The sequence below is a fragment of the Balaenoptera musculus genome, chromosome 1, assembly GCF_009873245.2.
Source record: "Balaenoptera musculus isolate JJ_BM4_2016_0621 chromosome 1, mBalMus1.pri.v3, whole genome shotgun sequence".
Taxonomy (NCBI): Eukaryota; Metazoa; Chordata; class Mammalia; order Artiodactyla; family Balaenopteridae; genus Balaenoptera; species Balaenoptera musculus.
This window is the reverse complement of record NC_045785.1, coordinates 156,591,524-156,607,007: the sequence shown is the minus strand read 5'-3', so window position 1 is coordinate 156,607,007 and position 15,484 is coordinate 156,591,524. Positions and strand designations below refer to the sequence as shown.

Here is a 15,484-nt window from a genome sequence, read left to right as displayed (position 1 = left end):
GAGGGGGAAGGGTAAACTGGGACGAAGTGAGAGAGTGGCATGGACATATATACACTACCAAATGTAAAACAGATAGCTAGTGGGAAGCAGTCGCATAGCACAGGGAGATCAGCTCAGTGCTTTGTGACCACCTAGAGGGGTGGGATAGGGAGGGTGGTAGGGAGACACAAGAGGGAGGAGAAATGGGGATATATGTATATGTATAGCTGATTCACTTTGTTATAAAGCAGAAACTAACACACCATTGTAAAGCAATTATATTCCAATAAAGATGTTAAAAAATATAAAATAAAATAAAATTTAGAAAAGTATATGTGGTAGTCAACTGCAAAGAAAAGGATTGCTAAACAGTACTTATACACTGAAGGTGACCGGTATTACTCTCCTGTGGAATTCATTCTGTTGCTTTCTTACATGGCTTCCCTCAGTAACACTTGATAGGCTGAAAATGATAGGAAAAACATGTATGATTTGGCTTAACTTTCACTTGGCACTGGTAAAGTAGTTAAATTGGAAAGGTAAGAATAACAGAATTCTAGAGTGTTACTGAGAGCACACTGCAATTCCCTTAGCGGATATTTACTGAGTACCTATTACTTACCAAACACTATGTAAGATACTAGGGATTTAATAGTGACAAGATGGACAAGTTACTTCCTGCCAGAGAGTTTAAAGTTTAATGAAAGATACAGACAAATAGCCAATAAAAATACATTTTGATAAATGCTGTAATGAGTAGTTCTCAACTGGGGGCAATTCTGCACCACCCACCTCGGGGTCATGTGGCAGTGTCTGGAGATATCTTTGGTTATCAGAACTTGGGGGAGAGGGATGTGCTACTGGCATCTAGTGGGTAGAGGCCAGGGATGCTGCTAAATATCCTATAACGTGGAGGACAATCTCTAAAACAAAGAATTATGTACATCAAAATGTCAATCATGCCAAGGTTGAGAAACCCTGCTCTAAAAGTACATAAGAGGTACATAAAATCTAGACATGGGAGATCAGAGATTTTCTAGAGACAGTGGCATGAAGGATGAAGAAAATATCTAAGCAATGGTGTGGAGAAGAATTTGCATGGCATGTACAGAGACCCAGAGGCTAGAAAATGCATGGCATAAACAGAGGGATTAATAGCCATCACCATCACCACAACTAATTATTGAAGAAATATTTTGTGCCAGAGTTTCTGTAAGATAACAGATATAAATTTTAAAATACAGTCCTCATTAAAATCCTATGTGTCAGATATTATTTCCATTTCACAGATGAAGAAAAACTGAGGCACAGAGAATTAAATAACTTGCCCATGGTCACACAGCTGGTGAATGGTGGAGCTAGAAGTTGAATCTAGGTCTCGCTAACTCTACTAAGACCATGCCCAACCTCTAAATTCTACTGCCTTTCCAAGCTGACAGGGGCTGAGTCTGTTGCAGGAGAGTAATAAGTGACACTAAAGGGTCGAAAGGAAGCACATTAGGACAGACCTCATAAGCATGTGAAGTAGTCTGGAGATTACCCTGAAGGCAGTGGGAAATCACTGATGGATTTTAAATCAGAGTCACATGATCAAATGTGCTTTGAAGAAAGATCACTTCTAGCTGCATTGTAGGGAATGGAGCGAAGGAAAAGAGACAAGGGATGTTACACTTCATGAATCCAGAGATTATGGTATCCTGAACAAGAAAGGTGACAGTGAGGAAAGAATTCAAGCAAACTTTAGGGATTAAAACTCCTATTTAGTGATTGGTTGGAAGCCAAAGGAGAGGATGACATCCAGGTTCCCAATCAGGGCATGACAGTGGACAAAACTGCCATTCAGTGAGTAGAGAACACAGCTGTTTTGATGAAGTGATTATAATGAATTTAGTTTGAGATTGTAAAATTCACATCTAAATGGAAAGGGAAGAGGAACAGCCTGAAGATAATAGATAAAATGAGATATGAGAGGGGGTAGAAGAACTGGAGGCAGTTATGAGGACACTGAGTAGATTTAACTGAGATAGGGAGGAAGAGAAAAGGCTCTGGTCAGATAGATCAGTTTTAGAGTTTGAGATCTCGTGGACCCTTCAGTTCACGTGGGAGTTACAGAAGAACAGAGAAAATGTTAGAGTTAAGGAAAGCAAAGTGTGTCGGGACTAAGATGTTGCATATGCTAACAGTATGGATGTGGAAACCTTTCAGAATGATGAAAAGAGATAAAGTAGAGGGTTCTATGGACTGAATGTTTGTGCCTCTCCAAAAGTCACATGTAGAAACCTAACCCCCAATATGATGGAATTAGATGGTGGGCCCTATGGGAGGTGATTAGGTCATGAAGGTGGAACTCTCATGAATGGGATTAGTGCCCTTATAAAATAGACTTCAAAGAGTTCCCTTGCCCCTTCCACCATGTGAAGACACAGTGAGAAGACAGCTGTTTATGAACCAGAAAGTGAGCTCTCACCAAACACCAAATCTGCTGGTGCCTTGATCTTGGACTTCTCAGAACTGTGAGAAATAAATGTTTGTTGTTTAAGCCACCCTTTCTAAGGTGTCTTTGTTATAGCAGCCTGAAAGGACATAGACAAGGGGGAAAAGTGTCAGAGGCTAAAGCTCTTAAAAAGTGTCAAAGATCTTACAACTATTTTATAAACCCAAGTGATGGATGATTTTCTTTAAAAAAAAATGTCAAATAGTGTCTTCCAGATTGAGAGTTTATATTGATTAAAATTAGGGAGAGGAGAATCAACGATGATTTCAAAGAGAAGTGGTAACCTCATTTCAAAGAGGAGTTAGGAGTAGGTACTAAAGCAAAGGCCTGGAAACGGCAGTATGGGGTGATATGAATGCTGACCCCTCCATCACAGCCACATGAGATGAAATGAACAGCAAAGGGCTTCACTGGAGGTTTTGAGGGTCATAACATCAGCAAGGGACAGCTAGAGTCAGTCCAAATGAAGAAGTAAGAGTGTTTGAGGAAACAAAATATGTTAGGGCATTTGGTCAGAATGAACATAAGTTTCAAAAGGCATAGGGGCATTATGAGGGTCAAATGGTCTAGGAAGAGTTAAAGATGATCTGGATAGAGATAAATGGGTAAGGCAATGACTGAGGAGAAGCTTAATATAAAGTTGATTAGCCCAATAGTTTAATAAAATAGTGATGCTACTATATGGCTTAGACCAATGCTATCTAAAGCATTTTTTGTGACAATGGAAATGTTCTATATCTGCACTGACCAATACAGTAATCACTAGCTACATGTGGCTACTAAGTACTTGAAGCGTGTTTAGGGAAAATACATAGCAACTTCAGTGGTTTAAGGTCTGGCCCCCAAACACAGCAATGAATCATCAGTAACCTCCTACTATTCAAAATGCTTAGAACACTGCCTGATCACTAAGTGTTAACTATTACTGTCATTATCATTATCATTAAATGTGTTTGACTTAAGCACACAATGGATACAGACTCATAGCTAAAGATGCTATTAAATACACATATATTATTATTGTGGCATATCTGGATGTTCTCAAACTTTCCCAGGTATAGAGGAAAAACATCTGTCTTCACATACATGAGCATACACAAATGGGTGACTATGGGTGCTAACAGTTTCACTTCGCATTAAAAGTTATCGGCAAATAAAAAGATTAAGCATACAAGTCTCTCAAAGTACTGTATCACATCATAATACTATTCTTTCAATAGTGATACAGCAAGAGAATTTGCAGGGGAATAAGAATTCTCCAAAGAGCAAATTTGTTTAATTTAGAAAGTCAACATTAACAAACTGGTATTCACTTTGTGTGTTTGGAAAAAAGAGTTTAGTTATGGAGAATAACCAAACAAATACCCAGAAAAGAAAAAAAAGGCAATTACGGCATGCCTTTATTTTAATTTTATTAGACTTGCCTTGGTTTTTTCAAAGTTGGCCTCCTCAGTCATTTGCACAGCTTGTTTCACCTGCTCATAAGCACTTGCTTCTCTTTGCTGCACCTCTGTCAAACTGCTCCTCACGGAAACTAGTGCAGACATTAAGTCATCTCTTTCTCTGTCAGCACAAAAAGAACATTGAAAACAACAAATGATCAAATGATCGTGTATTCATATGTCAGGAAGAAAAAAGCATTAATATGTATTAGAAGAAGAGCCAGGGCAGGCCAGCTCAGCACATATTCAAGCACACCCCAGAGAAAGACCCTCTGTCCTCACTTGGTGAGGGGCAGGCAGAGCAGCCAGAAAAGCCGGGAGTGTTCATGGCAGGACTGCATCCACGTGGGATAAGAACCAATTATGGAGAGGACTGGCACACTGAGGGCTGGAGAGGAAAGCCCAGAAAAGAGGAAATTAATTTAAAAATTAAAAAGGTGGGGGGGGGCAGAAAAGGAGAAAAAAGTAATAAAGTAGGGAAGGTGGGGATTGTACTTCAAAGTACAAGTAACCATGGTAAGAAGGGACTACTGAGATTTTGTTTACACTGCCGACTCTCCTCTCTACTAGAACAAACATATGTCCTTTCCTTTTCATCTTCCTTCACAATCCTCTTTTTCACCCTTCTCTATGAATTAAAAACTTTCACCTACTTATGAACATATTTCTTCTTTCAATGGGTAGTACTGTTGAATCACTCAAGTGCCCTGGTTACACATATAATGCTCATTATTTTACAAAATCTTATCCCACAGGGTTTGACCATAGGCTAGATCCACCCCCTCCTTAGCAATTTTCAGAAGTACCCTAGGCTAAGCTATTTCTTGGGGATAGAATTGAACTGAATGCCAAAATGCGTTGGCAGGTAAAATAGCAAGGATCCAATCTCATGGATTAAATAAATCCATATAAAAGTCTACAGGGCCAGCCCAAAGCCAGGCCTGAGTAAGCCTCTCACAATGGGAAATTTTACAAATTTACAAGATATATCAATGTGAGAGTGAGAGGGCAGTTCTCCAAATTACCATCTTCCAAGGCAAAAGTTCTTTAACTGCTTAAAAATACCGTGGGAATATTTTTATGAATATGATCAAGGAGTTCTTCAAACAAAGCAAGCAATACAGCATTAACCCTGTAACATGCCATCACGATCCAGATGAAAGAGCAGCTGAGGCAGAAGATGAGGTAAGAAGCATGGGTGTCAGTTCTGGGATGAACCAACGAGCATGTAGTATTTAAGGAACCTAGTGTAACACTCAGAGCAAAAAGGAGAAAGTCCCTGAATAATCTTGCCCAATGTTTAAAATAAGGAAAAGAGAGAGTTGGGCTGATATATACATGAGCTTCATCTTGAAATATGCAGTGCCTAAGAAATGCCTTTAATTCTTAAGTTATTCCACAGTTGCTAGCAGTTTTAAGCTTTATTAAGCATTGTTAATAAGTATTATCACTGTTTCTAAAAAGAAAGTCTAGAAGGCTAACTACAACATTTCTTTCTTCCTCATTTCTGGGAAGTTTCTACCATAGTCTTTCAAAGCCAGCTATACAGAAGATTGCCAATCCCCCACCCCCTAGTCACAAGCTGGACTAAAGTCCCAGGATAGTACAGTAGTAATCATTTCTCCTGTCTGAAAAGTACACTGAAGCTCCTCCAAGGCACTATGATTTACAGAAAGGAATTTAATATAAAGCAGTTCCATCCTGATTCCCATTTGAAAGTATTCTGATCATTAAGAAAGAAAGAGAGGTTATTGTTGCTCTTACCTACTTCATGACATAATGAGGTCTGAGTGGAAGGCAGAAATTAAAAAATACTATAAGGACTTCAAACCAAATTTTAAATTATATCCAATGTACTCAGCAGTCGTTAAGTATTCTCTCCAAAAAGTCCCAAGTGCCCTAACAAAACACCACAAACATATGGGTGGTCTGGTCTCCAAGTTGTGCCTGATCCTCTCCTTTTCAGCTGCCCAATGTTGTGTCACATAGTCAATAAATTACATGCTAAAAAATCAACAACGTAGCTTAAAACCAGTGTTACAATACTACATTTGAATAGAGACCAGGAAACTCTTTTGATTTATCATATTTGGGATATAACTTTAAAAATCCATATTAGAGTCATGCAGGAAATACTATGATACAGTTCTTTGAGGGTTCAGGCCTCTAATTATGCTTCAAATTGGAAATCCAAACGTAAAAAGTTTTGGTCACTCTTCAAAGTCAGCATACACTCAGTATTCAGCATTCTGCATTAGTAAACTGAAAGAAACTGAACACCAGCTTAGGTCATATAGACAAAGATTTTCATTTATAATAAAAGCAGAAACCTTCCATAGTATACTGTTATTAAAGTAGAACATGAGCCAATGACATGCTGACAAAGCAGAAAACCGAACTGAGAAGGTTAACATTTATTTTAAGAGGCTAAGAGCTGAAATTTAGGATAGAGACAAAGGAATATATAACTGAGCAAGAATCTAATTTCTAAATGACTGCCAGACTTGGAATCAATGTAAACACTGTAGCTTCCTTTCAAAATATTTTTCCCATGACCTAAAAGGATAATATGAAATGCAATATAATAGGGGGAAAAAAGTGTTTTTTATTTGTTGATTGGTTTTGCCAGACTACTTAGTTTATCTTAGACTATCCTCTTTATCTGCATGACTTTGAATATGCTTTTTCCATTTTAAAATTAATTTTTCATTACTTTCTCCTTATAATAAATTAATTACCAATATGGTTAGAGACCTATTTAACACATACTTTCAATTTCAATGCCTTCTTCTACTTCTCCAGTGGTAATCGCTGTTAAATATTGTGTGTTTATTCTTTCATATCTTTTTCTATGCATATGTATGAACCTGGAGAAAATATATAGTAAGGTTGTGAATGGACCTCTAAAAGAATACAAACAGTGTCATACCAGGTATGTCTTTCTCATCTTGCTTTATTTTTTTCCTTCAACAACATATTTTGGAGCTTAGTCCCACATTAGTACATATAGATCTACTTAAATCATTTTTTTTTTGGCTGTGCATAAAATTTCATAGTTATCTCAACTGTAGTTTAGTTATTCTTCTTTGAAGGATATTTAGGTTGTTCACATCTAAAAGAAAAACCTCTTGTTTTCTTCTACACCCAGTTTCTGTATTCACAACACTTCTGATACCACATGTGTAGGTTTTCCACATACAGCACTTCTCTAATTCTCAGTGGACGCTAACTCAATTCTGACACTAACTGCCTGGAGTTGGCGCAGACCCCACAGGTTAAGGCTCAGTCCCACAAAACTGTCCTCCACTTTAGGTGCCAATTGCAAGTCCCAGGTATCTTGTATCTCTGACCAACTGGCCAGAAATCATGGGTTCCCATGACCCCTTCTAGGATTAAATACTTTGCTAGAACAGTTCACAGAACTCAGGAAAGTGTTTTCCTTACTATTTCCCCTTTATTATAAAAGACCCAACTCATGAACAGATAAACAGAAGAGATGCCTAGGGCAAGGTATGTGGGAAGGGGTGTGGACCTTCCATGCCCTCTCTGGGAGTGCCACCCTCTACCACCTCAATGTGTTGACCAATCCAGAAGCTCCCTAAACTCCATTGTTTAGGGTTTTTATAGACGTTCCATAGGCATGCTTGATTAAATCATTGCCATTGGTGACTGAACTCCATCTCTAGCCCTTCCCCTTCCTAAAGGTTGGGGAGTAGAGACTGAAAATTCCAATCTTCTAATAATATGGATGGTTTCTGTGGCAACCAGCACTCCCATCCTTAGTGGGTTTCCAAAAGTCATCTACTTAACATAAACTCAGGAGTGGTTGGAATGGGCTTCTTAAGAATAACAACCTATTTCAGAAGCAGGGGACAAAACCCAAATATTAGTACAAAATATGTACCTATTACTTTTACCACTTAGAAAAATACAAGAGTTTTAGGAGCTCTATGCAAGGAACAGGAGATGAAGACCAAAATACATATTTCTTATTAAATCACAATATCATGACACCATCACAAATAATGCTGCAAAAAAAATTCCTACAAATGCCCCATTATGCACATACATACATTCTCTACGGTAGATTTTGAAATGTGTAATACATAATTTAAATATTAATGAATAGTGCTAAATTACCCTTCAAAGTAATGTCAATTTATAGTTCCACCAGCAGGGTATGAAAATACACACTTATTCATAGCCTCATCAATTCTTGAGACCTTTTTTAACTGTCCACCAATTTGATAGTTGGCATTTTTTAAATGGTATTTCCTTGAATAATAACAGAATGAATACCTTTTAAAATAAGATAAAACTTACAAAGAAGAACTAGGTGAAGTGGAGATAAGCAGTCTCTAATAAAGAGTTCAAGGTAATGATCATAAACTTGCACAATGAATTTGGGAGGAAAGTGGATGAACACAGGAAGATGTTTAACAAAAACTTAGAACATACAAAAAGAATCAAACAGAGCTGAAGAATACATAACTGAAATTTAAAAATACACTAGAAGGAATCAACAGTAGGTTAGATAATACATAGGAAAAATCAGCAAACTGGAAGACAGAGTAGTAGACACACACACAAAAAAAAGAGAAAGAAATCCAAACAAGAAACTAAAAGTAGTCATAAAATCAAAAAGGAAAATAGCAAAAGAAGAAGAAAGGGACAGAAAAGAACTTCAAGAATAACCCCAAAACAATTAACAAAATGGCAATGAATACAGACTTATCACTAATTATTTTAAATGTAAATGGACTAAAGCCTATAATCTAAAGACAGAGTGGCTGAATGGATACAAAAACAACACCTGTATATATGCTACCTACAAGAAACTCACTTCAGATCTAAAGACACACACAGATTGAAAGTGAGAGGATGGAAAAAGATAATCCATGCAAATGAAAATCCAAACAAAGCTGGGGGCAGCAATACTTTTATCAGACAAAATAGACTTTAAAACAAAGAGTGTAACAAGAGACAAAGAAGGACATTACATAACGATCAAGCGATTTATCCAAGAAGATGATATAACAAGTATAAATATATATGCAGCCAACACAGGAGCACTTAAATACATAAAGCAAATATTAACAACCATAAAGGGAGCTACTGACACAATAATAGAAGCGGACCTTAATATCCCACTTAAATCAATGGACAGATCATCCAAACAGAAAAATCAATAAGGGAACACTGTCCTTATATGATACATTAGACCAAATAACTTAATAGATACATGTGGAACATTTCATCCAAAAACAGCAGAATACACATTCACTCCATTCTCCAGGACAGATCACATGCTAGGACATGAAACAAGCCTCAGTAAATTTAAGAAAACTGAAATCATATTAAGCATCTTTTCTGACCTTGAAATCACCTATGAGAAAAAAAAAAACTACAAAAAACACAAATACATGGAGGATAAACAATATGCTAAAAACAACCAATGGGCCACTGAAGATATCAAAGAAGAAATAAAAAATACCTGTATATAAATGAAAATGAAAACACAATGATCCAAAATCTATGGGATGCAGCAAAAGCAGTTCTAAGAGGGAAGTTTATAGAGATACAACCCTACTTCAGGAAGCAAGAAAAAAAATAAATAACCTAACCCTACACCTAAAGGTAGTAGAAAAAGAAGAACAAACAAAACCCAAACTTAGCTGAAGGATAGAAATCATAAAGATCAGAGTAGAAATAAACGAAATAGAGACTAAAACAACATTAGAAAAGATGAACGAGAAGTTACAACCAACACCACAGAAACTCAAAGGATCGTAAGAGATTATTATGAACAATATTATGCCAATAAAATGAACAACCCAGAAGAAATGGACAAATTCCCAGAAATGTACAATCCCCCAATACTGAACTAGAAAGAAATAGAACATATGAATAGACCAATTACTCATAATGAAATTGAATTAGTAATTTAAAAAATCTCCCAACAAACCAAAGTCCAGGACCAGGTGGCTTCACACGTGAATTCTACCAAATGTTCAGAGAAGAGTTAATACCTATCCTTCTCAAACTATTCCAAAAAAACTGCAGAGGAAGGAACTCTTCCAAGCCCATTTTATGAGGCCAGCATCACCCTGACACCAAAACCAGACTGAAGAACCTAGATGGAAATTAAATATCCTCAGCGAAATACTAGCAAACCAAATCCAACAATACATTAAAAGGATCATACACCATGATCAAATGGGATTTATCCTAGGAATGAAAGGATTTTTCAATATCTGCAAATCAATCAGTGTGATACACCACATTAACAAACTGAAGAATAAAAACCATATGATCATCTCAGTAGATGCAGAAAAAGCTTTTTGACAAAATTCAACATTCATTTATAATAAAACCTCTCCAGAAAATACGTTTAGAGGGAACATACCTCAACATAATAAGGGCCATATATGATAAGCCCACAGCTAACATCACAATCAACAATGAAAAGCAGAAAGCATTTCCTCTAAGATCAGGAATAAGACAAGGATTCCCACTCTCACCACTTTTTTTGGGTGGGGGGAGCAGAGAAAGGTTTATTGCAGGGCCATGCAAGGAAAATGGGGGACTGATCCCCCCAAAAACCCTAACTCCCTGAAAGGTTTCAGCAAAATATTTTTAAGGGCAAGCTGAGGGAGGGGTGAGGTTGGTTGTTGCAAACTTCTTGGTGCAGGAATCCTTTGTCCATGAAGATTAGGTCACAATGTTCCTGTAAACCTCCAACAAAACAAATGTTACTCTCTGTTCTGCAACTTTTTATCTCTATATGAATGGAAAAGTGTTATACTATTAAAGGTCAGAGCCTTGAGAATGGGCTATCCTGTATATTTCAGGCTATAGGCAACATTCTTAATTTGAAGCAAAAGCCATAGAATACAAAGGTTAAAGTAAAAGAAACAGATTTTATATGGAGTCAAATTTGTTCTTCCCTATCACAGTATCAGACTCAAGGACACCACCAGCTATTCTCAAAACAGTATCTTCTGGCAGCTGCCACCTGCAACCTGATGGTCTCAAGGTCCCTCCTTGTAATTAAGCAATCATTTCAAGCCCAGCCAATCATTGCTTAACAGGCACCCTTACTTCTTCTTCTTTTTTTTTTTTTTAATAAATTTATTTATTTATTTTGGCTACGTTGCTTTTTCTCTTTTTTTAACATTTTTATTGGAGTATAATTGCTTTACAATGGTGTGTTAGTTTCTGCTTTATAACAAAGTGAATCAGTTATACATATACATATATCCCCACATCTCTTCCCTCTTGCGTCTCCCTCCCTCCCTCCCACCCTCCCTAACCCACCCTTCTAGCTGGTCACAAAGCACTGAGCTGATCTCCCTGTGCTATGCAACTGCTTCCCACTAGCTATCTATTTTACATTTGGTAATGTATATATGTCCGTATATACACTACCACTCTCTCCCTTTGTCCCAGCTTACCCTTCCCCCTCCCTGTGCCCTCAAGTCCACTCTCTAGTAGGTCTGCGTCTTTATTCCCATCTTGCCCCTAGGTTCTTCATGACCTTTTTTTTTTTTTTTTTACATTCCATATATATGTGTTAGCATACGGTATTTGTTTTTCTCTTTCTGACTTACTTCACTCTGTATGACAGACTCTAGGTGCATCCACCTTACTACAAATAACTCAATTTCGTTTCGTTTTATGGCTGAGTAATATTCTATTGTATATATGTGCCACATCTTCTTTATCCATTCATCTGTCGATGGACTCTTATGTTGCTTCCAAGTCCTGGCTATTGTAAATAGAACTGCAATGAACATTGTGGTACATGACTCTTTTTGAATTATGGTTTTCTCAGGGTATATGCCCAGTAGTGGGATTGCTGGGTCATATGGTTTTTAGTTTTTTAAGGAACCTCCATACTGTTCTCCATACTGGTTGTATCAATTTACATTCCCACCAACAGTATATGAGGGTTCCCTTTTCTCCACACCCTCTCCAGCATTTATTGTTTGTAGATTTTTTGATGATGGCCACTCTGACTGGTGTGAGATGATACTTGCAGCTCCACTTATTCTACACAGTCAACTTATTTAATTTTGACTCTCACCACTTTTATTCAACATAGTATTGGAAGTCCTAGCCACAGCAATCAGACAAGAAATAAAAGGAATCCAAATTGGAAAGGAAGAAGTAAAACTGTCATTGTTTGCAGATGACATGATACTATATGTAAAAAATCCCCAAGATGCCACCAAAAAAAAACAGTCATCAATGAATTCAGTAAAGTTCTAGGATACAAAATTAATATACAGAAATCTGCTGAATTTCTATACACTAACAATGAACTATCAGAAAGAGCAATTAATAAAATAATCCAATTTCCCATCGCATTGAAAAGAATAAAATACCTAGAAATAAATCTAACTAAGAAGGTAAAAGACCTATAATTGGACAGCTATAAAACACTAATGAAAGAAACTGAAGACGGCAGAACAAATGGAAAGATATCCCCTGTTCATGGATTGAAAGAATTAATATTGTTAAAATGTCCACAGTACCCAAGGTAATCTACAGATTCAATGCAATCCCTATGAAGATACCAATGGCATTTTTCACAGAACCAGAGAAAATAATTCTAAAATATGTTTGGAAACACAAAAGACCCTGAATAGCCAAAACAATGTTGAGAAGGAGGAACAGAGCTGAAGGTATCACACTCCCTGATTTCAAACCATACTACAAAGCTACAGTAGTCAAAACAATATGGTACTGGCACAAAAATGGACACATAGACCAATGGAACAGAATAGAGAGCCCAGAAATAAACCCATGCTTACATGGTCAATTAATCTATGACAAAGTAGGCAAGTACATACAATGGGGAAAAGACAGCCTCTTCAATGAATGGTGTTAGTAAACCTTGACAGCTACATGCAAAAGACTCAAACTGGACTACTTTTTCACACCATAAACACAAATAGACTGAAAATGGATTAAAGAATTAAATGTAAGACCTGCAACTATAAAACTCCTAGAAGAAAACATAGCCAGTATGCTCTTTGACATTGGTCTTAGCAATATTTTTTTGATATATCTCCTCACAAGGGAAACAAAACAAAAATAAACAAGTGTGACTACATCAAACTAAAACGCTTTTACATAGTGAAGGAAACTATCAACAAAATGAAAAGGCAGCCCACTCAATGGGAGAAGATATTGGCAAACTATGTACCTGATAAGGGGTTAATATCCAAACGATATATCTGATAAGGGGTAAATATCCAAAGAACTCATGCAACTCAACATAAAAAAATAGGCTGATTAAAAACTGGGCAGAAGACCTGAATACACATTTTTCCAAAGAACTCAAATAGATGGCCAATAGCTACATGATAAGATGCTCAGCAACACTAATCATCAGGAAAATGCACAATTAGATAGCACTTCACACCTGTCAGAATGGCTATCATCAAAATGACAACAAATAACAAGTGTTGGCAAAGATGTGCAGAAAAGGCAACTCTAGAGCACTGTTGTTGGAAATGTAAATTAGTAAGCCATTAGGGAAAACAGTATGGAAGTTCCTCAAAAAATTAAAAGTAGAACTACCATAGGATCCAGCAATTTCACTTCTGGGTATTTTTCAGAGGAAAACAAAAACAGAAATTCAAAAGGATGTATGCACCCCTATGTTCATTGCAGCCTTATTTCCAATAGCCATGATATAGAAGCAACCTACATGTCCATCAACAGATGAATGGATTAAAGAGTATGTGATGTATGTGTGTATATACACATACATAAACAATGAAATATTACTCAGCCATACAAAGGAATAAAATCTTGCCATCTGCAACAATATGAATGGACTTAGAGGGTATTATGCTAACTAAAATAAGTCACACAGAGAAAGACAAATACCATATGATTTCACTTATGTGTGGAACCTGAAAAACAAAACAAAACAAAACAAATGAACAAACATAACAGAATAGAAACAGACTCATAGACACAGAGAACAAACAGGTGGTTGCCAGAGAGGAGGGGTTTGGAAGGATGAGTAAAACAGGTGAGATTAAGCACTACAAACTTCTAGTTACAAAATAAATAAGTCAAAAGGATGAAATGTACAGCATGGGGAATATAGTTAATAATATTGTAATAATTTTGCATGGTGACAGATATTACTAGACTTATTGTGGTGATCATTTTGTAATGTATAGAATTATCAAACCACTATGTTGTGCACCTGGAACTAACATAGTATTGTGGGTCTATTACACTTCAATTTAAAAAAAAAAGAGAATGAATACTTCCTCGTGTATTATCTTCCTCTTTTATTGCTTACCAGTTCCTATTCTGTATCCACTTTGCAACTGGGCAGTTTTTCTTTTCTGTTTCTTTCAAAGGAAATTATTTATACATTGTACCAAAATTTTTGTTATATAAAATGTAAATATTTTCCCATCTTTTAATTTAGTTTGTAATATTGTATCATAAGGATGTTTTGTTTTAATGGAGTCAAATTTATCTTTTTTTTTTTCCTTTATGACTCTCACTTTCCTCATCATGCTCAGAACTTTAATTAGCCCAAGGCCATAAAGATATTTTTCTATATTTTCTTCTAATACTTTTGTAGTCTAGAATCATATCTAGGTCTTTAAACCATCTTGAATTTACTTTTGTGAAGTATGATTCCATTCTTTTTTTCAAATATAAACAAGCAAGTTTTTAACTTCTTTGAGCCTTGGTTTCCTTAGTTGTAAAATGAGGGTAATGTATTTACCTCACCAATGCTTTACTAAGATTAAAAGAGATTATGTTTTTAAATTTCCTGGCACAGTCCTTGGCATATAAGGAATGTTTACTACACGTTACTTGTATCTGAAAATATATTTAACATACTTAATAAATTGTCATTATGTTAAATATATACGAGTAAGTTAATAATATATTTAAGAATTAATATAATATTTAACAAAAAGCAGGACGATCACTGTAGATCATGAAAACTACCACTGGAGAAATTCAGTTTTTATACAACAGCCAATAGGTTAGTCATATGTAGAAACCATGGCTACCAGACATTTTGACTGCTTCTAAAGTATGCGAGGTACAGAAGGGTTTTAATATTTATAGAGCATTTACAATATGGCAGGAACTGTTTTAAGCACTATATAGGTATTCTTTCAATGTCCCCTCAAAAATAACACTATTAGGTACTTTTATCTCCATTTTCAAATGGGGGAATTGAGGCATGAGAAATTAAGTAATTTCTGTGAGGTTACATAGTAAGTTAGCAGTAGAACCGAAGTATGGACCCAGGCAGATTGACTCAAAAGCTAGTGCTCTAGTCACAAGGCTAAGCTGTATCTATAATATCCCAAGAGGTAGGTATTATTCCCCCAAACAAAAGAAGACTCCAAACTCAGGGAAGTAAAGTCATTTGTCCAAAGGTCAAAACCAACTTTAATGACCAAGTCTTTCGACTCCCGACACCAGTTCCAATTAGACAATCTCTGACGTTAAGCAATAAATGCCAAAATGCCTGTAGGCCAGGTACTCTGCTAGAAGCCAGGGATACAGAAAT

The 15,484-nt window shown here is 36.4% G+C and overlaps 1 protein-coding gene across 8 annotated transcripts in view; it reads right to left on the bottom strand.

The window, feature by feature from the left end:
* Positions 1–15,484, bottom strand: part of SDCCAG8 (SHH signaling and ciliogenesis regulator SDCCAG8) — a 268,342-nt gene that overhangs the window by 193,316 nt on the left and 59,542 nt on the right. For all 8 annotated transcript variants that reach the window (XM_036863025.1, XM_036863052.1, XM_036863043.1 and 5 more), the window contains one exon: positions 3,898–4,036. In XM_036863025.1, the coding sequence (XP_036718920.1) occupies positions 3,898–4,036 (139 nt within the window). The remainder of the gene's footprint in view (positions 1–3,897; positions 4,037–15,484) is intronic.